General features: G+C 33.5%; 1 protein-coding gene across 1 annotated transcript; it reads left to right on the top strand.

The window, feature by feature from the left end:
* Positions 1-1,930: 1,930 nt before the first annotated feature.
* On the top strand, positions 1,931-23,673 carry LOC134266281 (structural maintenance of chromosomes protein 5-like; the record flags this gene model as incomplete). Its single annotated transcript, XM_062748495.1, has 17 exons — positions 1,931-2,046; positions 2,310-2,385; positions 3,207-3,324; positions 5,611-5,765; positions 6,191-6,399; positions 11,588-11,771; positions 12,141-12,199; positions 12,646-12,712; positions 14,011-14,112; positions 14,264-14,331; positions 15,751-15,874; positions 17,696-17,818; positions 18,159-18,284; positions 20,435-20,533; positions 20,915-21,142; positions 21,408-21,587; positions 23,578-23,673. Coding segments are annotated over 17 exons (2,130 nt in total), but the record flags the coding sequence as incomplete, so codon positions are not given.
* Positions 23,674-23,808: the final 135 nt, after the last annotated feature.

The following is a 23,808-nucleotide window of genomic DNA, read 5'->3' as shown; positions in this document are numbered from 1 at the left end:
GTTATGTTTGTACTAGTGTACTGTAGCTGCATGAGGATTACAAGGTGATAATTAACGTGAATCAACTTAATCACCACCAGCACTTAAAATAAAAAGTACTAACTAATGGCCCTTCAAGGATAATATAGAGAGGTTGAATATTAAAGTTGATATTAAAAGATGGGACACTGATTTTGGTGGTGATGCAAGTGGCTAAGCCTGTAGTGATTGAGTATATGTGTAGATAATTGAAATACAAAGGTTTTACAATGTATTCATATTCTTTATATAATCCCTCTGAATTAATTTATCCCATGTTTACCCTTTATCCCGTGGATATAGCTCATTTAATATTGTTTTGCATTCCACAGTTGTGACATCACAATGGGTTTTTTGTAGGGCTGTGCAATATTACCGGTATATCGGTATATTGCGGTATTATCCACCACGATAATATATCACGATATAAAAATCAGATACCGGTATTTCACGATATTTATGAAAATATATATAAAACCTCCTTTATTGTAGAAACTACTGAAATAATACTTGTAACTTCCCCAGGCCTTTTCAATCTAGTTAAAAAAAATACTTCGTCAGCTTTCAGAGGCAGAGAGAGAGAAAAGAGAGAGAGAGAAAGCTTTTCATTCACTGTCGCAATTTTAAATATCTTGCTTTAAAATTATATTGATAATTAATAAAAAGACTTTTAAATAAAATTATTAAGAAAGAAAATATATAAAACATTTTTACAGGGTGTATACCATGTGTACTGTGGTTCTTAAAATTTCATGGAATCTACACGACCGACGATGAATGCTAAGTTCAAGATCCATATTACAAATTGATGGCCATCCATGTTCTCTATACAGTGTTGCTTTTTATTATTTTTTTAAACAAGTTTCATGCCATTTAAACACTTTCATGCTATACCAGGAGCATTTATATTAAAACAATAGCAATAGGCCAATGAAGTTCCTGGTCATATGTCATTATGTGAAATTAGGTTGGGTCAGACTAAAACACCAAACGCCCGAATACATGTAGGTCACAATTTCTTTCTGGCTTTAATTTTATTCTGTGACCACATAAAATTTCTATACAGTATCTATTGTTTTAATCATTAAGTTACATTTTATGCTATTTCAATAAAACACCCACCACCCCCCCTCCAAAAAAAAACAAACAAACAAAACAAAAACGTATAAAGAATATACTATGCATAAACTTTTTTTTTAATTTGAAAATACATCAAATGAGTACATTTTGTTTTAATATTTTACCAGGGTATTTGATTAAAAGTTATAATTATTAATGTCTTATCCCCCGCCCCCTTTAAATTTTTTTTAGAAAAATCAAATAGTCTTTGAACTTGACAGCATTTTAAACTTTCTGCACAAATTAATTAATGATAATTAATCTACAATATATCGCAATATATCGCGCGGCAATATTCAACGTAAAATATTGCAATATATCGCAATATGGTTTTCACTCGCAATACCCAACTCTAGTTTTTTGTTAGCAAAATTAAGTAAAATAAAGTGGAGTTCTACATAAAAACAGTGTAAAACATTGATTGTGGATTATAAAACAAAATTTAAAACATGGAGAAAAAGAATCTCACATGATTTGTAGCTGGATATGATTTTTAGACAATTCTTTGTGTGTTTTATCCCCTCGCCAAGGCTTGGGGATATAAAACACATCTCGTTGGATACAAATCATATACACTTACAAATCATGTGAGATATTATTCATACTTATAATGTATTTATATTCTTTATATAATTTGTACAAATGAATAGATTAATAAAACTCCAAATTCACTAGAACTCTTCTGTAGATTCTTGTTTATGGCGAGTGACCTGTAATTACAGCCATTGAAATCCATAGTGTTGAAAATAAAAAATTAATTTTGTTTCCTTTGATTCACTTTACTGATAATTAGAAGGAAGATGACTGGATAAGTGTTTCTGAGCTTAAGAAATATTTTTTTTTCCAGTTTCAAGAGGTTCAAGATCTTCTCAAGCAAAAAGAAAGTGAAGAAGAGAGTAGAAAAAGAAGGTAGATTGCATTTGCATATTGTGAAAAAAAGATGTCTTTCAATTAGGTCATTTATAAGAAGTTCCAGCCAAAACACAAGTGTTAGTGAAACATTGATGCCCAATATGGCAGCTCATGACCAAAGTTAAGGGTTTTCAAAAGTAGGTCAAACTCGGAATTGTGCGCCCACTTCCTGTTGATTTTGTCTTTGTTGGTTCAATCAATTCTCATTGGCCTAATTATCATAGAAAATGAACTTTGACCTAGTGACCGTGACATTGTAGAATCGTGGACCTTAGGAGACAAGTGGAGGCTTTAGAAGAGGAGCTTCAGACATCTGTAGAAACGGCCAATATTCAGGTGGGTCAGAAAGTTACAGAGGATAACGTAACAAATGCTTAACGGACTTAAAATAAAATCTCTTTTTTCTTGCTCTGGTTTTAAATTCTTAGCTATATATGTAGAAAGTGAATATCAGATTATCAGGCAAGTTTTATTGTTGAGACACAATTGATATAGGCTTGTTATCATGCATTTAAGATTTTAGCTAATTTGATATGAATGGCCATAATTAGTATACTACGAAATTTCAATCAATATCAGAGGGTCACATTTTCATGATTGAGGGAAAAATATTTGAGAGGAATTGTTTTCGGAGGTGAAGAAATGTCTTACAATCTTACCAGTGAAAGAAGTGAATTTTTTGGGTCTTTTTAACACTACCAAAAAAAAAAAAAGAAAAGAAATTAAACTCATAAGCATAATTCTAGACTATGGTGCTTTCTCTAATGCTTATTTGAAATGAAGCTGCTTTTTGGGGAAAAAAACAATTTGGACAGACACCCCACAAAGTTCAAGATCTTGCTGGAAGATCATAGATTGAAAAAACTGTTGTCTTTTTGGCAACTTGTTCAGTTCTCTACACTCCCTTGTCTATTGTAATGTACATGGGGATAATTGTGTTAGATACACACATAGTCATTAAACAAGTTTAAGAAAATTTGTGTATAAGAACAAACAAAGGGGAAAGTAAACTAACAGTTTGGAAGAAAAAAAGAAATAAGGGGGTGGGGAGGGGGGGGGAGTACAGTTTGGAAATGTTGTGAAAAGTGAAGTGCAAGTTATCGTGTATAGATGAAGTACTAAAACATTTTTCCCTATTAAGTTGGTTTGTTTTGCAGGTCCAGTTGGAGGAGGTGACCAATGAGATGAGGAGAACAAACCAGAGAATGACCGTGCTAACACAGGATGGTGACCGAGTCCGGCGAGAAATCGAGGGCCTCAAAAGACAAGTGGACGGTAATTTTTATCTTTAGGTCACCCCAGTCACTTGGTCAACACGATAAACAATTGAATGTGTTTCTAGTACTAATTAATGTATATTTATATTCTATGTGATTACAAACAAGTAGAGCTACCTCTTATCAGAGATTTCTAGCTTTGCAAAGGTATTTTATTTTGTACCAAAGTTGGATATCCATATATATATTTTTTCTGATATTTTATTTATGACAAACAAGATAATTAACTTTTTAATCGTCAACTTCCCTTACCTATGCAGCAATGCACCTACATCACCTGCATATGGGGTTTATATCTTTCAGTTGATTCGATACGCAAGAGTATGCTCTATGTATGAACAATTTTTAAAACAAGGTAAGTTATTGACAAACAAGTTGCTGAAACAAGAGTATCAACAGCCTCATTTAAAGTCATCATTTCGTATGTTATATGGTCGATACAATGACTTGTCAGCAAATATAATTTATCTTGAAGTCAAATGCTGACTATTGTTTTCACAGAGCTGCCAACCCTTACGATTTTGGCGTAAGTTTTACGAAATTAGCATCCAAAATACGCCTTACGATTTCTCTATATTCTTCCGATTTCAGTTTTTCTCCATCAAAGTTTATAATACTGGGATTTTCATAACTGGTCGTCTACAGTTTCTACTATTATAATTAAATATTTATAATCCTTACATTGGTTGCTTGTATCGTCGTTTCGATTTTAGATGGCTGATCGCATTCATGACAATGTTTTTAAGTAAACAAAATGGAAACGTGTCTCAAATTCCTCTGATTGCATGTCCATTTACAAAACATCTTCAGCGGCAGGGGGGCCTCGGCTTTCCACGGACCACGCCTTACTATCTTTCATTTCAGAATGTTGGCAGCTCTGTTGTCATACTAATTGTTAGGCCATTATATCTGTACACACTGAATTGTCGACAGATTTTTCCATTACAGTGGATTCCATTTAATCGGATAGCGGTTAAACGAATATTTCGGCTACTCTGATACAATATCAGAGCACAAAACCATTTCTTATATATTTATTAATAATTTCATCTGATATTCTGATAGGAAAATATCGGATTTTCGTTTTATCTGATAGAAAAATTTTGCCTATCATAGTGATTTTCATAATAATTGTCTCGTTCACACCTCTTCCTTCTGTATGTAAATCCTTTGTTTACACAAGTTTGACACTTCCAGACACGATAATGAGGGGATTAGTCACGGCTGAACACACGCCAGCACCTTACCTGTGTTAACAGTGGGCACACTAGATCGATGTTTTGATAACAATAGTGATGACCGGCTTGGGTGTTAATTTAGATCATTGATAATTGGCTTGTATGCAATTTTCTTCAGCGTGAAATTTTAATTATTGAACTGTTCAGTTTGAGTATGACACTTCGCTTGGACATTAAATTAAAATTATCAGAATTAGACTGTCTATTAAATGGTAGCGCTTGGTCATGTAGTTGAATATGTGTTCACTTTTAAGTGCAATTTTAAAAATTAAAATCACATGCACTCCGTATAAATATACGTCTGAAAATTAAATCCATCAATGAAAGTGACATAACATACAAGTAAAGATGAAACAATAAAGGTTTTTTTTTATTTATTAATCAGCAATCCGGAAAAAAATGGTTTACGTAATATAGTCATGTATTCAATCAACTTCCGTTTTCCAAAATGGATGCCATCAACGAATGGGATGAATGTAAACAAACAGGTGCCTGGTGCTAAATAGATAAATAAAGTTAGAAATAAGTTTTATACTTCAATTAAAAACAAATTATTCATACAAAATCATATTGAACTTGTTATTAAATTAAGTGAAATAATTCATTTCCTGACTTGGTACATTCATCGAACGAAAATGAAAGTACAGGTACGTAATACAACCTTGTTGAAATTGTTACTTGTGTACTGTAGATCTGCTGTTTGTACGGAAATATTGCAATCGGCTATTCCAATATTCAGCTATACGGATAAAATTATTCTGACAACCTGACTATCTGTTTAAACGGAACCCACTGTATTTCCTATTCATGACAAGGAGCACACGGTGGGTGTGACTAATGGGAAGGGGATGCTCACTCGTTCATGACACTTGATCCCACCTCTGATGTTTTGGAGGTCCTTGTTTGCTCTACTCAGATTTTGTTTTGTTAATGAACTTTGAGCTTTAAAACTGTTCGTTATCTTCATATATTTCATTAAAAAAGGCAACAAAAGATATTAAGTAATTCTTTAATAATTTTAAAAGTCTGTCTTTACTTATATACAGGTTTCCAACAAGAACTCAAGGAAATTCAGAATATTGAGAACCGCAAGCTTGAAATGTTGAGGAATAGACACAAACCAACTTACGATGCTGTCATGTGGTATAAGGACAATCGGGACAAATTCCAGGGGCAAGTCCATCTGCCTCTGTTGCTCTCGGTAAGTACTGTATGTCAATAGGAAACAGGTACACATCATTAAGAAGTACTCTAGCTTAATGGTAAATGTATTGGGTTTATGTAAATGGAACTGATCCAGTAGTGTGTGTGACTTATTGGATGAAAGACCGAAAGATGCTTTCTGGACAGTCTGGTGAAGAACAGCAAAAGTTACTCAGGTTGGCGTTGCAGCCCGTGGGCCTCCTGTTGTAAGCAGTTGTGAGAAAAAGGTTAATATGTGGTGCTCGCTTGCCTGTCAAGGTTCAGATGGATCAGACTTGACATTTGATAAATTTTAATGAAAAAATCTCTGGCATTTAATGGACAGGTGATAATCATTTCTAGATGAATTTTGAAATGTCATTTGAAAAAGTCAATAATTATCGTTATTAATCAGGATTTGACGTGTCTTTATTTATATTTCAGGTAAATCCAACGTCTCCCGCAGTAGCCAAGTTCATCGAGATGCACATCAGCGCCAACGACATGAGGGCGTTTATTTTCGAGAACACGGAGGATTACAATGTGTTTATGAGGGAGGTCCGAGACAAGCAGAACCTGAGGGTGAACGCCTTGAAAGTGCCGCCCCAGCAACTGGCAGCCTTCAACGCCAGACACAATATCTCTCGTTATAGGTAACCCCCCCCCCCCCCCCCCCAAAACAAACAAACAAAAAACAAAGGTCTGGCACAACTTGTTCATTCTCAATAGAAATTTTTAAGACTCAGTAAATCTTACATAACTTGGACATGGAGAGTCCATTGAAAAAAGTTTGAGATACTGATCGAACATAAAACCCAAGCTAATGAGAAAAATCTGACTCGCCCACTTCTTTACGGACATCCACACTTTGGAATTCCCAGATACAAAAGTCCAAGTGTACTCTGCATAGAGAGCATTCAGAGGTTTAAATAATATTATTATGTTCCACTTTCATTCCTCTGTATCGCATTTTGTTCATTTCCCGCTTGGCATTCAAAGTAATTTTCATAAATGTTAATCATAGGTTAAAGTCATTTTAATTCATTAGTTAACATTATTTTTATTTAAAAATATCATGAAACTAGATAAGGTGAATAATGTGTCCTAGAAAGTGATTTAAAAAATTGAAACCCTCAGAAGTTTTTCTGTACTAATTTAGCGTAAATTATTCCTGTGTTTAAGTCCATATTGTAGAGTTAATCTATTTAACACCCTACCATTATCTCCTCAGAAAATGACACTTGTGACATCATAATACCAGGAGTTATTAATAGGGATTTTCACTGTAATGACTTCAAATTACGGTGTATCTGTTATCTTAGTATCAATATTTTTTCATTCTAATAAGAGGAAAATTTTAAAGGTTAAAAGATAGAGATAAGTATCAAGAATATTTTGATATTTAATATTATGCAAGTTACAAAATATAAAATCCTTCTACAAAAACTCAGAAATGTCTTATGATGTGGAAACCATTTAATGCTATGGAATTTGTGACCTGTGTCTTGCAAAAGCATAATTATGTACATGTAGAAAGGACAAAAATTATATACCCCTGGGATCTTTCGATCCGGGGCATAAAAATGATTGACAGACAAACAGCTACAGTATAAACACATTACACAGATTCAAATAAATGTTCCTTACATTTTGAGACAGAAGAAGACCAAAATTTAAAAGTAAAACTTAGAATGGAAATGTATAGGAAAAGTTACTAACTCCAAACAAAGCAATCTTTCTTTGACAAAGCAAGAGAGGAAAAAAAGTATGTAGTTAACATTGGGAAAAGGGATCAGGAAACTGCTTAATTTGTGATTAACAGGAGAAAATTATTCGCAACAATAGTTGGTAATGATGGGAAATATGGGGACTGTTTGCACTTCCTGATACTATCATGTGATAATTAGTACGTTAAAACAGATGATAAATTGATAATTATTGATGATCACTGTCTGATTTATAATCATTCCCGATTAAATTTTTGTTTATTAATTGAAGCAGTAATTACTCTTTTACATTCTAAGGTATGATCATTCATTCATTGATGGTGAATTACAGCTTAGACTCTATTGGTTTTCAAAGATTGAATATTAGAATAAAAAGTAATTACATACTCTATTAAAAACTTAATCATGAACACATAAAACTGCACAATTACATAACTTTTCCAAGATTTCTTGAGATGGAACTTTTATTTTAGGGATGGTAATGATGTTTTGCTTAAGGATGTACAACACACCTACCCCAAAAAATTCCTGTCGTTTAATTTTCGTTATTTTTGTATATTTAGTACATGACTATATCTACTGCAGGTATGCACATTTTGGACAAAATCGTTCGAGTGGTTTTTGGACAGGAACTTCCAAAAGTTACCCCCCTTTAGTTGTTTACAAGGAGAGAAAATTTTTAATCAATGAACTACTTAAACCTTGATTTTCAAAAAAGCCAGGTTAGATATAAATGTCAAATTTCATTGGCTTATTCCCTTAACCATTTAACACAAAAACATAGTCATCTTTTTGATATACATACCATCAAAATAATTTTTAAAGACCTTAAACTGAAAAACTATGAATTATCTAAGCCTTGAAAATTGCGTATTTTTCAAATTCAAAATTTTTTTGTGAAAAAACCTGTCGTTTAATTTTGGTAAAAAACTTTCTTTAGGTAGCTGTAGTAAAAATAATCTTCATAATTTTTTGTATAATTTTTGTACGACCAGTTTTGATTTAATAGCGGAAAATTACCCCCTCCCCCTTTCTCAATAAATCACGTTCCCTCGCGTCTTTCAGACGGGGGTCGATCACTTTATTATATGAATCTACAAATACATATTAAAAAAATTAAATTGGAATATTGCTTTTGCTTCAAAAATATATTAACTTACAAATTTAAAAGTTCTCATATGTAAAGCGTATTTAAATGTAGATTTTAGGCAATTTTTGAATACCCCTATCACCCCCACCCCTTCCTTTTTTGCGTCGCAGACCATTAGCGTTTGACGAAACGTCGTTTACAGTGCAAATATACTGGTATTTCGTCATTTGAATCCCGGAGGTATGCATTAGTTTTTAAAATTCATGAATGCAGAATAAATATTGACTACTCTTTTTATATGTATCAGGAAAAAATTACTGAAGGATTTGTGTTTAGTCCATATATGTATGCGTTATGCATTCCATATCACATGAAACCTGGATACGAATTCAAGTTTTGTTTAACTTGAATATGTTGATTTTGTACACCCCTCACGATAGTGTACGCATTTCTTTCAATGTCGTCGCTTCTAAAGTTAAAATGAAAATTCCGTATTCATCCACATTAACTTCAAAATATCAAACACGAAACTCTTCATCTATTTCAATTTTTATAAAATCGCACTTAATCTTACAGGCTACGTTTTGTTTTGATTCGAGGAAATGCGAACCGACATTGTTGACAGAAAGTCAAATGATTTGCTGCAATAGGATATTCATTAATGCAGATAATTTCAGTACAAGTGAACAATGCTTTTCAATTCTATACTTACATTGTGTATATGAGGTCTACAGTATTCAATTCTCGGATTTATCAGGTCTTGCTGTAAATGTATCTGATTCTGTGGAGAACCGTGAATAAAGGGAGGAAAATAAACATCTCCTACATTTTCAGAGTTGTTCCTCTTTGATCAGTAAGGGTCTGAGAACAACATCGATTTTACATTGTAAAAAAAGTTTTTTTGTTTATTTATTGTAGTTTTATTTAATTAAAGAAGAAAAACAATATTTATATCGTAAATGCACAAATTGTAATGAAGACCATTAATCGGAATGCTATATAGCCAATTGTACATAACGAGAATTTCGGCAATGTAAAATAAAATTTTTAGAATAAAAATATGCTGCGCTTCAAATGATCAAAAATACAATTTATTGTATATGAAATGAAATGAAATAAACATTAAGGGATGGTATTGTATGTCTTGCTTTTTCCGGAGTTTAATCGGGTTAATTAAAAGAAATACTTATTGATTGAGTATGGTACGCACAATCACAGCCAAGCCCCATATCCCAATTTTCTTTCATGATTGATATACATCGGGATCGTTTTACTCGTCGTTTTGACGCTTTATTTTTGACGTTAAATTTGACGTCACGTCAAACGTTCAATTGAAATCGCAAGAGTTATCTCCCCCAGTGTGTTGTACGTCTTTAAGGTCAAGGTCTAGTAAATAACTTTAGACTAATTTTTTGGTGCTAGATCCATTATGACGTCATAATCAATTTCAACTTTCTTTTTCCCGTACTTATGTAGAAAATAGGATATTTTCATGACATTCAATTTGAAATCATATGAAAAGTAAACCGGATACCTATATTAAATTTGATATTGATTTAAAGAAGAGGCCACGAACATACATTATCATTTTCTGAGAGACTGTAGGCAGTCTGGATACATTTCCTTTGTCGAATATGAAAAAAACTCCCATATTCATGATTGTTTTTTTTAATTTTTCATTGAAAATGACAGTTTGAAATACAGTTTTTCATGTTGTTTACCAACAAATTTGACCAAGCTAAAGTTGTAAAGCATCAATAAAGGAATTTATTTCACAAGTTTGATAAATCTGTAGGCACGTTTCATTTACTAGATCTTGACCTTAAGAGTAATAATTACCTCCTCTAAGAAAACTGGAAGAGGGCTATTTTTCTTCAGGATTATTGAAATAAAAAATTATTTACATTTATAGATTTCTGTTATGAAAGATAATTGTTTTCTCCTGACACATGTGACACATGGGTTTTTTTGATGGAAATTTGTTCATTGTCATTTGTCTTCATCATTGTCATTCTTGTCGTAGTTGTCTTTGTAAAGGACAAGATAGGGTAAGACCCCTTTTTGGCCCCTGATTTTGGGTGTCTTTTAGAATGATGCAACAGTTTAAAATCTGTTGTCATCCCTGGCAAAATGAGTATTGGTTCTAAATTTTGAAATACACAGAATTCACAGCGAGGTCAGAGAATACATATAAATCAATTTTTTTTTAATGCAAATTTTCATCAGTTTTACAGCACAGTTTGTTTCAGAAAGCATAGAGCACAAGCTTGCTTATCTACCAAATTTATATATTTTATACACTTATCAGATGCAGTTTGTGAAAATCTCAGATAGGCAAGCTTATGCTCTATGTTTTTGAAAGAAACAAGTATCTCAAATATTACGAAATTCCACCAGAGTTGAGGAATTCTGGAAAATATCCTTAACTTCTGCACCATCTTGTGACCTCCATGTAAGCTTTGAATCAAAACAAGTGCTGGTTTGAAAGAAAGCATCAGTGTATGACTAAGTTCTTAACTACAAACTATTACAAATTTACCAGTGTTCTGATTTTTACATCAAATAAAAGGCCAGTTTTGGCTGTTACCCTATCTTGTCCTTTTTCACCTTTTTGACTTCAAAAACCACTGGGCCAACTTCAACCAAACTTGGCAATTTGATTAAATGAAGGGCCATGCCTTCTTCCAAGGGTGAGATAATTATGCTTTCTCAATTCTTTACACTCAGGGGTAGGATTTTCTTTTTCTTGAACAAGTTGATTCTACAAAAATTACATCAGAGTTGTCCATCTTATGACATAAGAATCAAGTGTACATGTTGTAGTTTTGAACTACTGAATTACTGTGACGTGTGTACACTTGAAAAAGTACTGGCAGTTTGATGTTCATGACAAAGTTGTTAAGAGATTATTGTAGTTTTAAACCAAGATCTCATGTGCGTTTAGCAGTTTGACACCTTCTCTTGTTTAATTTACATAGCTTGTAATAATTAGAAAGATTTGTCAATCCTAATTTCCTTTGACAGTCAGTTTGGCTTTGTGAACTACCTGACGGATTACATTGTGTGTGCGGATGGAGTAAGACGCTATCTCTGTGCTCAGTATCACATCCACAACATCCCGGTCGGAACCCGACGCACCAAAGATCTGGTGCAGGACATCAAAAGAAAATGTCCGGAGCTGAGGACCTTCTACACTGACGAGTACCAGGTCTGTAGGCTGCATTTGTTCATAATATAAGAACATTTGAAGCATGTGTAATTGTTCCCACTGAATAGAATTCCCTTGTTCTGTTTTGAATTCTCCCAAAAATATTTCTATTTATGAAAGGTATACATGTACATGTACTGATATAAATTACCGTATAGCAGGTTTTCTTGGCAGGTGTAAAATTTGGCGTTTTGCCTCCTCATAGGTATGACAATAATTTTGGTGTAATTAAAATGCCAAAATAAGCCAAAATTAGCACCCCGCAAAAATAACCTGCTATATGGTACTTTGTCTCACTGCATGATTTTGGTGGAGTTGAAGAGCTATGTTGATTACTTGTTAAAAATATGTTTATTTTTATGTTTGCAGTACACTTGTCGAGTATCCAAGTATGACAAATCTGTGTCTTCCAGAAGCACCAAAATCAGGTAGGCCCTTTGTCATTGCTGATCTGTACAGTGTACTCTCATTAGAGGCCTGTTCAACAGACCGAGCACTTGCAAATGTTTTTTATTGGAGGCATAAGGAATTTTGGCGAGCACTCGCAAACGTTCCCTCTGTTAAACAGGCCTCAGGTCTACCCTCATTAGGTCAACTAGACAAATTGCTGTTAAAATAACAACCTGTAAGTACATGAACATAACCAGAAATCGTACAGGGAAATAAAGTTAGGTTTTAAAGAAATCTATGTTTGGTTGACCATTATGATCCTCACATTACAGAATAATTTTTAATGAAGTATGGTGTTTCAAAAGTATGAAAAATATTGTTACTAATTTAACATTTAAACACATTAAAGGCCAAAAAACTTTTATCTTTCTTTAATTAATGACACTGTATGCATAGTAATTGGACTATGATTTGACTTGAACAGGGACCCCCAGTGGATGTCTGCTTCAGTGGACGCCTCCAGAATCCAGGAACTCAACAACGAGATCAGGGTAAGTGTCAAAAAGAACTCAACAATGAGATCAGGGTAAGTGTCAAAAAGAACTCAACAATGAGATCAGGGTAAGTGTCAAAAGAACTCAACAATGAGATCAGGGTAAGTGTCAAAAAGAACTCAACAACGAGATCAGGGTAAGTGTCAAAAAGAACTCAACAATGAGATCAGGGTAAGTGTAAAAAAGTAGAAACTCAACAATGAGATCAGGGTAAGTGTCGAAAACTAAAAACTCAACAATGAGATCAGGGTAAGTGTCATAAAGTAGAAACTCAGCAATGAGATCAGGGTAAGTGTCAAAATGAACTCATCAACGAGATCAGGGTAAGTGTCAAAAACTAAAAACTCAACAATGAGATCAGGGTAAGTGTCATCAAGTAGAAACTCAACAATGAGATCAGGGTAAGTGTCATAAAGTAGAAACTAAACAATGAGATCAGTGTAAGTGTCATAAAGTAGAAACTCAACAATGAGATCAGGGTAAGTTTCAAAAAGAACTCAACAATGAGATCAGGGTAAGTGTCAAAAGAACTCAACAATAAGATCAGGGTAAGTGTCAAAAAGAACACAACAATAAGATCAGGGTAAGTGTCAAAAAGAACTCGACAATGAGATCAGGGTAAGTGTCAAAACAAGATTATAGGTATAGTCAAACTACAAAATCTCGAAGCCGATACGGCTGAGAAAAAAACTTTGAGATATCCTTGGATTCCAGATATCAAGAGTAAAATACTACAGGAATATGTAATTGGGACTTCCTAATCACTTCCACGTATCCATGGTATTCGAGATATTGGAGTTCAAGATATCAAAGTTCAACTGTATATCAAAGTAAGACTTTGGCAGTGAGATTACTGTATTTAAATTCTAACAAAGTAATGAGGCTATTCATATGAGAAATGGATGAGATTCTGTAGATGCTAAAACAACAGGTTTCCTGCTTTTCCAATCCTTTATTAATGCTCTCAACTACAGTTAAAATTTGATATCTAAAAAATCTGACATCTTGAAAACCATGGATATGTAGAAGTGACTTGTAAGTCCCAAACATATAATTTAAAAAATATTTTACCTCTAATATCTGAAATCCTTGGATATCTCAGAAATTTTTTTCTTGGTCCTTTCTACTTTAATTTGAGATAATGAGATTTGACTGTATTTGGTGCCTTGCACCAGATTTGTGAATTGAGAAGCAGCCACTATAATGATGAAATAATCATCACCAATCATAAATAAAACAAGAGATTTTCATTATGCATATTAAATCATTTCTTTAAATAAAATCTTGAATTGCAGAGTTGTCAAGAACAGAGGAGAGAGAAGGAGGCTGCCTACACAAGGTTACAGCAGGAATCACAGGAGCTGGACACCAAGATGAACAAACTCCGAGAACAGAAGGTGGGATAGAAATCGGGGTTAATTAGCAGCGGCTGATTAGGTTTTAAATCCTGATTTTAAAAATTAATTAGCTTCTTTTTCTTAAATTTTTGTGCTAAACTTACTTGTACAGTACATGTATATATATAAAAAATTAATATTTGCTTTCCAGAAAAATCTTTCCCAGTTAAAGGACAAGAAGAAAAGGCTACAATCTCAAATTGACTCCAAGAAACAAAGGTGAAGAAAATAAAACATTGACTCATATCTAATGTACAGGTATTTCAAAGAATCTTTCAGTTGGAATGGCATATCATTTATTAGGAGTTTTGCTGTAAAAATTAGGTCACTGGAGTGAGTATCAGAAATATTATAAACCAATATTTTGATAAAAAATTAAGACTAAATAAAGTAAAATTTGGGTCAACCAATCACCCTGACCAGTAGGAAAATATGAATGAACAGGTCATTTTAATTGGAGAACTACTTCAATGGCTATCATTCTACCTGTACCAAGCTTATCCAGTCTTCACAATTAGCACAGATTTAGGAATATTTTCTAGATAACAAACATAGCTTCTTTTTCTCTATGGCTCTATTCCAACATACTGTAAACGGCTGTGTATTCTTTTTAGCGCCTTTTGCGGAAAGAAGCTTCCGCTAATTCAAGGACAACACTAAATGTCTAGCACATATACTCATAAATAAGAATGTATGAAAATATATGCTAGCTAGACGAAGTGTGAAAATCAATTTCTGCCAAAATTGAACGCACCAAATATAATACATTTATAGTAAGTTGCTTTTATGTTTTGTAATTGCGTAACTTATCTATCTGCTGCACAGTCTGCTGCAACTTTCAATGTGTTTGTATCTGGATAATATTTTTGACACTGTGCTTTGAAAATCCAGAGAACAATCATCCATCTTGCTAAAAAAATTTTTAGATGCTACTTTAATGGTTTGGTCTGAATTGAGAAAGGCAAAATTTTTTTAAATAAAAAAAGCAAAATAGAATCTGTACTAAATGAATTAATTCTATTGTTTTATCTTAATTTATAAACACTAGAAAACTTGAAAATTTATAAAGATAATGTAATTAATTGCATTTTATCCATTGGTAATCCTTGGTTGACTCTCTGCTACACTCCATACAAACCTTGGATGTGATTGGTGGAGGAATAGGCATCAGGATGATGCATTTCTCCGCTGGAAATTGTCTTATCACTCCTTTCATATTTCGCTCTATAACAACCTTATGTTAGTAGTCTTTGAAAGCAAAAATATAGTTTTGGACATGCCACAAAGTAACTCTAATTTCAAATGTATAACATTTGAATGAAATTCAAATAAGATCACATGACTGAATCACCGAGGTTAGTGTGCAAGGTACGAGCCTTCCGAGGAACTCCGATTGTCATGTTTTTTATCTTCTTAAACCTTTTGCAATTTCCTGTTACAGTAGTGAATGATCAGGGTACATTAAGACTACCTCTATGCTCTTAAAGTAATGCATTAAAGCAGAGAACTTGCACCCCTCCTCCACATTTCCTGAACAAAAATTGTTATTTTTACAAAACTTTATGAATAAATATAATAGTTATTAATTGAAATTAATTGAATTTCCCATCATTTTGTATTATAATTAACTTTCTGTAGAATACAAAATGAGGAGGCCGAGGCAATAGACTTGGATGCTGAGAAAGAGGCCACAGACAAGAAAAAGAAGGAGCTGAATGTTAAAATGTGTGTCTGTCTGCAGAAAATGAAGGATAACACAAAGGTAGGTTGTGTCCCCATCCACAGTTGTGGCAGACAGACGCATTAAGGACCACTATAGCTATAAAAAATTAAAAGAAACACTATTAACTGTAAGTTGTCTGTCCAATTGAGGCTGACAGGTGCATAGGGATCAATTTGTCTGAAGAAATTGAAGGACATCCTTAATTTGTGTTGTGTCATTGGTTAAGGCAGACTGACACTTAGGGATCACATTGTCTTAAGAAATTGAAGGAATAACTACTCCACTAAGTTGTGTTAACCTTGTGTCACTGGTTGAGGCAGACAGACTCTTAGGGACCACTTTGTCTCTGCCCCACAGTCTGGGCTGGGAAGAGTCCCACATTCACTGTCCCACATGTATAATGTAAATAGAGGCCCAGAAGCCTGTTCTTTGGAGCCCTCTTGTGTTTCGTTCACGAGAGGTGATGCTCTTCCTTTCTTCTGTTATACATGTATATTGACAGTAGCTTTTACTTCTCACACAAAGCTTAAATATAAAGATTTAATATACCTATTTCAACTTTTGAAAGATCAAAGTAAATTTTTGTTTGGTTCTACTTTCCATGCATAGTAACAGGTAGCCTTCTCTTAGGCATTGTCGCTTGTGTTATGAAGTGGTTTTAGCATTTGCTCTAGAGTCACAGAGTAAGAATTAGATCTTTATGTTGAGGGCCAGAATCCCACTGCTGTACGTGGAGATCTTTGAATGAAACCAATAAACCAAGTTTTGATGAAGTGGTAGGTGTTGACACAGCAAAGATCCCTTATTCCTCAAATGCCCTTAAAGCTAAGACAAGTCTAAATGTACAGCCCTATATAAAAAAAAAGTTGGTCTCAATATGAATGAAAAATTCTCTATACTGGTACATTCAACAAAGAAACAAAGTAACAAAGACTTGTACTGTTTTCCAGACATACTGCTTATGTAAAGAAGTGTAAATTGAATGTTGTTATAGTCTTTGTAATCATCAGTAGTTTATTATGAGCTTCAAATAGATATATACAAACTGTATTGTTATCATTAGTGACAGTCAGTTGAGTATTTATTATACCCCCTCTGCAAACAAAGTTTGTAGAATTTATTGGAGTCACTGTTTATCTATTTGTTTGTTCATGCAGTCAAGTCTTGGATATTACAATGTACTTTGTATTGTTAACCGATTGTGTATGAGCTAAGGGGATTTCATGACCTTGACTCAAGGCTATTGATGCAAGTTCAAGGTCTCTAAGCTAAAACATTTCAAATTCTTGTGTAGGCTCTAAGTCTGTAATCAAGAATATTTGGAGATTCATACTAGGTACAAGTTTTGTTTACAAGGTCATTCTGGCAAGTTCAAGGTCACTGGCAGAAAAAAAATATTCTTGTCAGGGCTATAATTTTGTATAAATGAGAATCATTAGAATGTCATGCATGGTACAAACTTTAATTAAACCTGATGGTGTGTCATAACTTTGACTGATCAGAAGTTTAATATTTATCCACACAAAGTTATTAATGAATAGTATGAGAAAATAGATAGCCAGAAAAGATTGATATATACAATTCATCAGAAATTAGTTTTGCAGAATGTGTGCTGCATTATTGAAGATTTTACATTAGGTTCTTAATTTATACTAGATAAAGGTTATCTCTGAAATCTACAAATATTGAAGCCCTAAAAAAATATGAAAAATTTCACAATATTACAGCTTAACAAATATGAAAATTACAGTGAATTTGAAAATATAGTTCAAAATACATTTTCAACATTTGTATACCAGCAAAAAAGCAAAAAAATTATAATGTAGGTAAACTTTATAAAAGATGCTTGTTTGTTTTCAGGAATGTTTGAGTCTCAGTATAAGTAAAGTCCGGTTAAGTCTGAAGCATGCTTCCATTGTACGAGACCTTCAGAGCTTGGAGGATGCCAAGAGAGAACAGTCCCATTCCTTACAAGACCTGGAGGTAAGATATATAAAGACCGTTATTAATTCTGATCACTTAATGTAACCTCTGTCCCTAAATCATTGACAAGTTTGCGGCATGAAATCTGACTATTGGATTCTAAAGAATTTCTTTTCTTATTTTTAAGGGACAAAGGGGGCAGATATATTCTGTCATTCAATATTGCCTCCTAATTATTTAAGAAGCAGTTTAAAATTGTGCACACACATCAAATATTTAAAAAAAAATTGTAAAGGGGTTTGGAGTTTTGCATCTTATCCAATTGTCTGCTGTAATATTTACTAAATGAGACTGATTAAACTGCCTATTGTGAAGTAATTGGTATGATTTTAATTCACAGAGGGAGTTTGAGGAAGCTAAAGAGAGAGTGAGAGAAATTAAAGACAAGGCCAAAAGATTGTTATCTATAGCCAAGAAAGCCACAGGGACAGCGGATAATGAGGAGTTATCTCAGGAAATCAGGGCGGTGAGTACACTCAGACTTAGGAATGACAAGACCCATTCAGTCATATCATCTACAGCTGTTCATTTTGACCATAATATTAAAAATTGAAATTAATTTTATTTCGGTAAAAGAAAAATATTTTGAATCTGACTGCTATTATCATGATGATCAGAGAATATATGGCGTGGTGTGTGTCAACATCTTTTCATTATATAAAACTTGTTTATGCCTTATTTTGAAGTTATATGTAATTTATCTACCCTCAGAGTATAATGTAATGTAAACAAACCTTTGTTCTGAAGGTCACTAAATACATCTGTCATTGATTATTATCGGCCGCAGCAGCGGCCGATCTATTTGTGATTGTGTTAGAATGTGCACATGGGGAAATGAGACGTTATTTTTTGATTTGTAGAATAAAATAATTCTTAAATGATAACATGTGTTATATCATGAGTAAAATATTTTAAAAACTTGCTTTAATGTAAGTATTAATTGTTGTAATTACGTTTCAATTTCATTGTAATTTCTCTTCAGACGATTGATAATTTATGGTTATATAAAAAGAGTTTATAATAGGTACTCCCCACCCTGAGAGTGTACAAGATTTGAAAGCAAATCGTCACGATTTTCCGGAAAAAAATGACGTGATAAAAGTGCATGGTAAATAAAAATAAAAAATTTGTTCAAGTAGTAAAAATTGTCCTGAATATGCTAAAGCTGCAAACGAAACAATAGATAATTTCTGTACATTTTGCACTGTGCCTTGCAGCATAGCCTCAGCCCTCTTCTGCAGAAACCATAGGCATTATCACGTGACAAAGATCCAGGGTATCAGCACGTGGTTCATCTTGAGGCCTGCATCTTCATTTTGATGGCGATAAATTCTTATCATTTATATATGACTATTATTTGATGAATCCATTTGTAGAACAAATGCACTAAAATTTCTATTTATTTAATTTATTTTACTTTGAAGACAGTCTGGAATAAAAAAAGATAACTATTTCAGCTTTGAATAAGTTGTATTTTCCAGACACGTAGCATCGTTTTTGAAAGTGGGGGGGCCAACCTGAGAAAATTTTTTTTTTACTTACCTGAAAAAGTTGACAAGCAAAAAAAAAATAAAATTACTATCACTTCCAATTTTTTCCTTACAATCCTTGCTATCACTATACTATGGTTATAAAGTGGGGGGGCCAACCATCCTATCAATGAACATTTACTATAGTAAAGGTTATGTTGGGGAAAAAAGTGGGGGGGGGCAGCCCCCCCCCCCTGGCCCCCCCGGATGCTACGTCCCTGTTTTCCTTGCATGGATGCTTTTAGAACTTGTGAAAGTATTTTTTGAAATGCTAAATTTTGTTTGCGGCCGATTTGATGCTTTGCATCAATTTAACTTGTGCAACATTGTTTTTGTGTGTGGTAAATTGTTTTCAAAGAGGGACAACTCTGAAATCTCTGTCATGATGATAAGGCTATCTAAATTTAATTCCCTGGTTCTCAGGCCAATTTTCTCCAAAACAGATGCGGGAGGGCGGCATTTTATTTTTCATTTTATTGGCAATAAAGTAGATGAGGGAGGTATTTTTTTTTTATTTTAATTTCCGAATTTTCTTTAACATAAAGATAATTTTTTTAATCACAGATATACTTTCCATTTCTGGTCAAAATTTCTGCTTTATCCATTGCTTAACAGCGTGTAAACATCGTAGGTAATCATGGTAATGTCCTCGAATGTATTTTCAAACGAAATAGCCAAAATCTCATTGTAAATGGCTACCGGAAGTGATATTTGAATACTAAACTACGAAACAAATGAGGTCGGAATTTTTTTTCCCGGATTGGTCTCCGCAATACCAACTTTTTATTTTATCAAAAATACAATAAAATCGGCAATGCGGCTACCTCAAAACAGATGCGCGCGGGCCTGAGAACCAAGATTTCAATTTTATATGGCCTAAGTGAAACTCCAGTACACTTGGTACAGGAGTTATAGATAGAATGTGATTAGTTAAAGAATCTTATATTGCAGTAATTAAGCAATTGACACCCTGAAATTCAAGGGGGAAAATTTATTAAATTAATACTTCATGTATAAGGTGGAATCAAAATGCAGATGATAGCTGATGATAAACCATTGTGTTATATGATGTATTTTTTATTTGCAGTTATTTAAGAACGTAATTGGTAATACAGTGGAAGAGATTGATGAGGAGATACACTTACAAGAGGCCAGGGCAGACTCACTGTATCAAACTGACGAAAGGGTAAGTACATAGGACAACAAGTACAACAAGCAATTGATATTCATAAGATAAAGTAAGTCGTAAACTCACAGATATTTTTAGCACATGATTAAAAATTTGTTAACAGTAACTAATGAAAAGTTTCTTTACAGTACAGTAAAACTTGTTTAGCATGAACATGGATATTTCAAATTCACAGACATAGTGAAGTTTTCTTGGATCCCCAACTATGAAAAATTTTTCAAATTCCTTACACGGATGTAATGAATTATGGCTATAGCGAAATAATTACACAGGTCCCAGTGACTTCGTTATAACAGAGTTTACTGTAAGTAATGAAAAGTTTGTTTACAGTTACTAATGACAGTAAGTGTAAGATATTCCTTCTTTGTTGTCCTCTAGGTTGTGCAAGAATACCGCACCCGCAAGACTGAGATCAACCAATTAGAAACAGAGATAGAAAATCGTGAAAGAGAAATTAGCGGCCATCAGGAGAGGATTGAGGAGATCAAGAGACAGTGGCTGGAGCCTCTACGAGAACTGATGGAAAAAATCAACGAGAACTTCGGATACTTCTTCTCCTGCATGAACTGTGCTGGGGAGGTGGATCTCAGTGTTCCCGCTAACGAGGTGCGGAATTAATTTGTTGTAATTTGAGAAAAATTAAAGACTTCTATTTATAATTAAGGGGTGAACATGGCATGCCTGCCCTTAACAGAAGTTTTTTTTTTATAAAAATTGTGCTGTGAAACTCGATTTATCTACAAGCATTAAAAGTTCCTGATTTCATTTTACTTCACAACCCCTAACACCCCCATCTTTCCTCTGGAAACAGTTGATTCAACCCTGTAATTTGTTAATATATGGAAATAATAACACCTATTTTTCATTTCAGGAGGATTATGAGAAGTATGGGGTGAGGATCAAGGTGAAATACCGCGACGCGGAGCAGCTGAGGGAGCTGAACATGCACCACCAGAGTGGTGGGGAGCGGAGCGTGGCTACCGTCCTGTATTTACTGGCCCTCCAGGAGCTGGCCAAGTGTCCGTTCAGGTGTGTCGACGAAATCAATCAGGTATGTCCGCAGCGTACAGCCCTTTTTATGATTTTTAGTTTCGAATGAAAGAAAATAAATTATTGTTATACCCCCGCAAACGAAGTTTAGGGGGGTATATTGGAATCAGCATGTCCGTCTGTCTGTCTAGCTGTCTGTCTGTCTGTAGACAAGATTTTGTCCAGACCGTTTCTCAGAAACTATTGGATGGATTTGTCTGAAAATTTGTACACTTATTATTCACCATATGAAGTTGTGCACCTGATATTTTCATCATGATTGGGTAATTTTTCTGCATTTTACAGGTGTTTTTTCTTTTTTATTTTATGGTTTTGTCTGGCTCATAACTAGAAAACTATTAGACTGACAATCATCAAACTTGGACAGTTTATGCATCTTGGGTAGAAGGTGTGTCACGACCTATTTTAAGGTCACCGTGACCTTTAATTTAAGTGAAATTTTAAAAAGAAACCAATCTTTTACTATTGAATTACACAATCCCAAAAATGTAAGAGTGTTTCTGTATCCCTGTTTAAAAAATGTTAAATTAAGAAAATAATATTTTTTCATTATATACTTTACAGCAATCCATATCAAATGTTATTTTATAAGAGATAATCTACCTCTTCCAAGGGTAAAATTATCAAGCACTGGTCAAGGAGAATTTTGATAACAGAAAATTGCATCCCTTCACATTTATCAGTGGACATGCATCCAGTCAAAGATTAATTAATGAGTTCAATGTAGGAAAGCTAGCTGTCTCAATCATTTCTGTTAGCTGTTATCTCTAATTAAGGTCCTTTGGGAATTAGACAGAGGAATTGCTGGTCAGTTTAAATAGCATATGTCATTTGATGGCCAGCCTTCTATTTCTAAAATCAATTTGTTATAGATTAAGTTTTTAATACTAATTAGTTAAATTGATATATTAAAAAAAGAATTAAAATATCAAGTAACAAATTTCAGAGCATCATGTCCCACATGAAAGATATATGCACATGTGTTTGTTTGTGGGGGAGGAGCATTTTTCAAGCTATAATGCAACCATTTGGTGATTATTTGTTATAATTAATGCTTACACCACAGGAGATGTTTAAACAAATATCAAAAGGAAAAAAAGATTATGGAAATCCTTTTAAAGGTTGCCATGATTTCCTCACATTCTAAACTGTTTATATTAATTGAATGAACAATATTTGACTGGAGTATCATGCTGTGTTGGACACTTTATTATTTTTAAAATGAATTTGATATAAAGTTATAAAGATTAATTTGATTCTGTATAATATTTCTTTTTTCAACAATTATTTTTCAGAGTAGCATGACAAATAATTGCTATTTCTTTTTTAAATGAAATTAAAAAAAAACTGTTACAGTGTATTAGTATTGATGTTTTATTTGGTTGCACCTTAGATTCATAAATTGAAAAAAAATTAATGAGCATGCAATTATATTTTCACTCGATTTGTTTTAAGACAATAGTGAACACCTCTTAATAGATCCATAAAATATTGTGAATTGGCACCTACTCTGAAAAAACACAGCAGGGGTATTTGTCCCTATTGGACAGTTCTAGTTTATCTTTACATTAGAAGGGAATTGATTAGAAATTGAGAATTGCACAGTAGAGTATATTTTGTCAAAGATCTAAGGGCAGGTTACTCTAAACGCATAAAAATTCCACAGAATCAGGGATTATAAAAATGTTGAGAATGATTGAATTGATGAGAAATGGAAAATTGCACAGAAGATTATGTGCTTTTCATTTAAGATCTAAGGGCAGATTACTCTAACTGCTTAAAAATACCACTGAATCAGGAGTTCATTAACTGTAACTTGCATACTAAGTAGATGTCATAATTTTCAAAAAAAGGATCAGTTTTTCATAGAAGAAAAGTAGCAAACTATACTGGAAGGTTTTGATATTATGAAACTTGAAAGAATGCATAAACATGAAGTATGTAATATAACAAATGTTATCTGTTATCTTAAATCTACTTTTCTGTAATAGGGTATGGACCCAGTTAATGAAAGGAAAGTCTTTGAGTTGGTGGTAAAAACAGTCTGCCAGAGATCCAGGTCCCAGTATTTCCTTCTTAGCCCCAAGGTATGGAAGTATTACTGTATCATTTCTTTTATTCTCCAAAAGTCTTTTTAAGAGACATGAAACACAGAGATACTATAAACCAACTTTTATTTGTGTTCGGGAAATAACCGTGAGTGTAGCGACCTACATTAATTC

Source organism: Saccostrea cucullata, unplaced genomic scaffold (genome assembly GCF_032062105.1).
Source record: "Saccostrea cucullata isolate Sc308-1 unplaced genomic scaffold, CSIRO_AGI_Scuc_v1 ctg10097, whole genome shotgun sequence".
NCBI classification, from domain to species: domain Eukaryota; kingdom Metazoa; phylum Mollusca; class Bivalvia; order Ostreida; family Ostreidae; genus Saccostrea; species Saccostrea cuccullata.
This window is presented reverse-complemented; position numbering and strand designations above follow the sequence as displayed.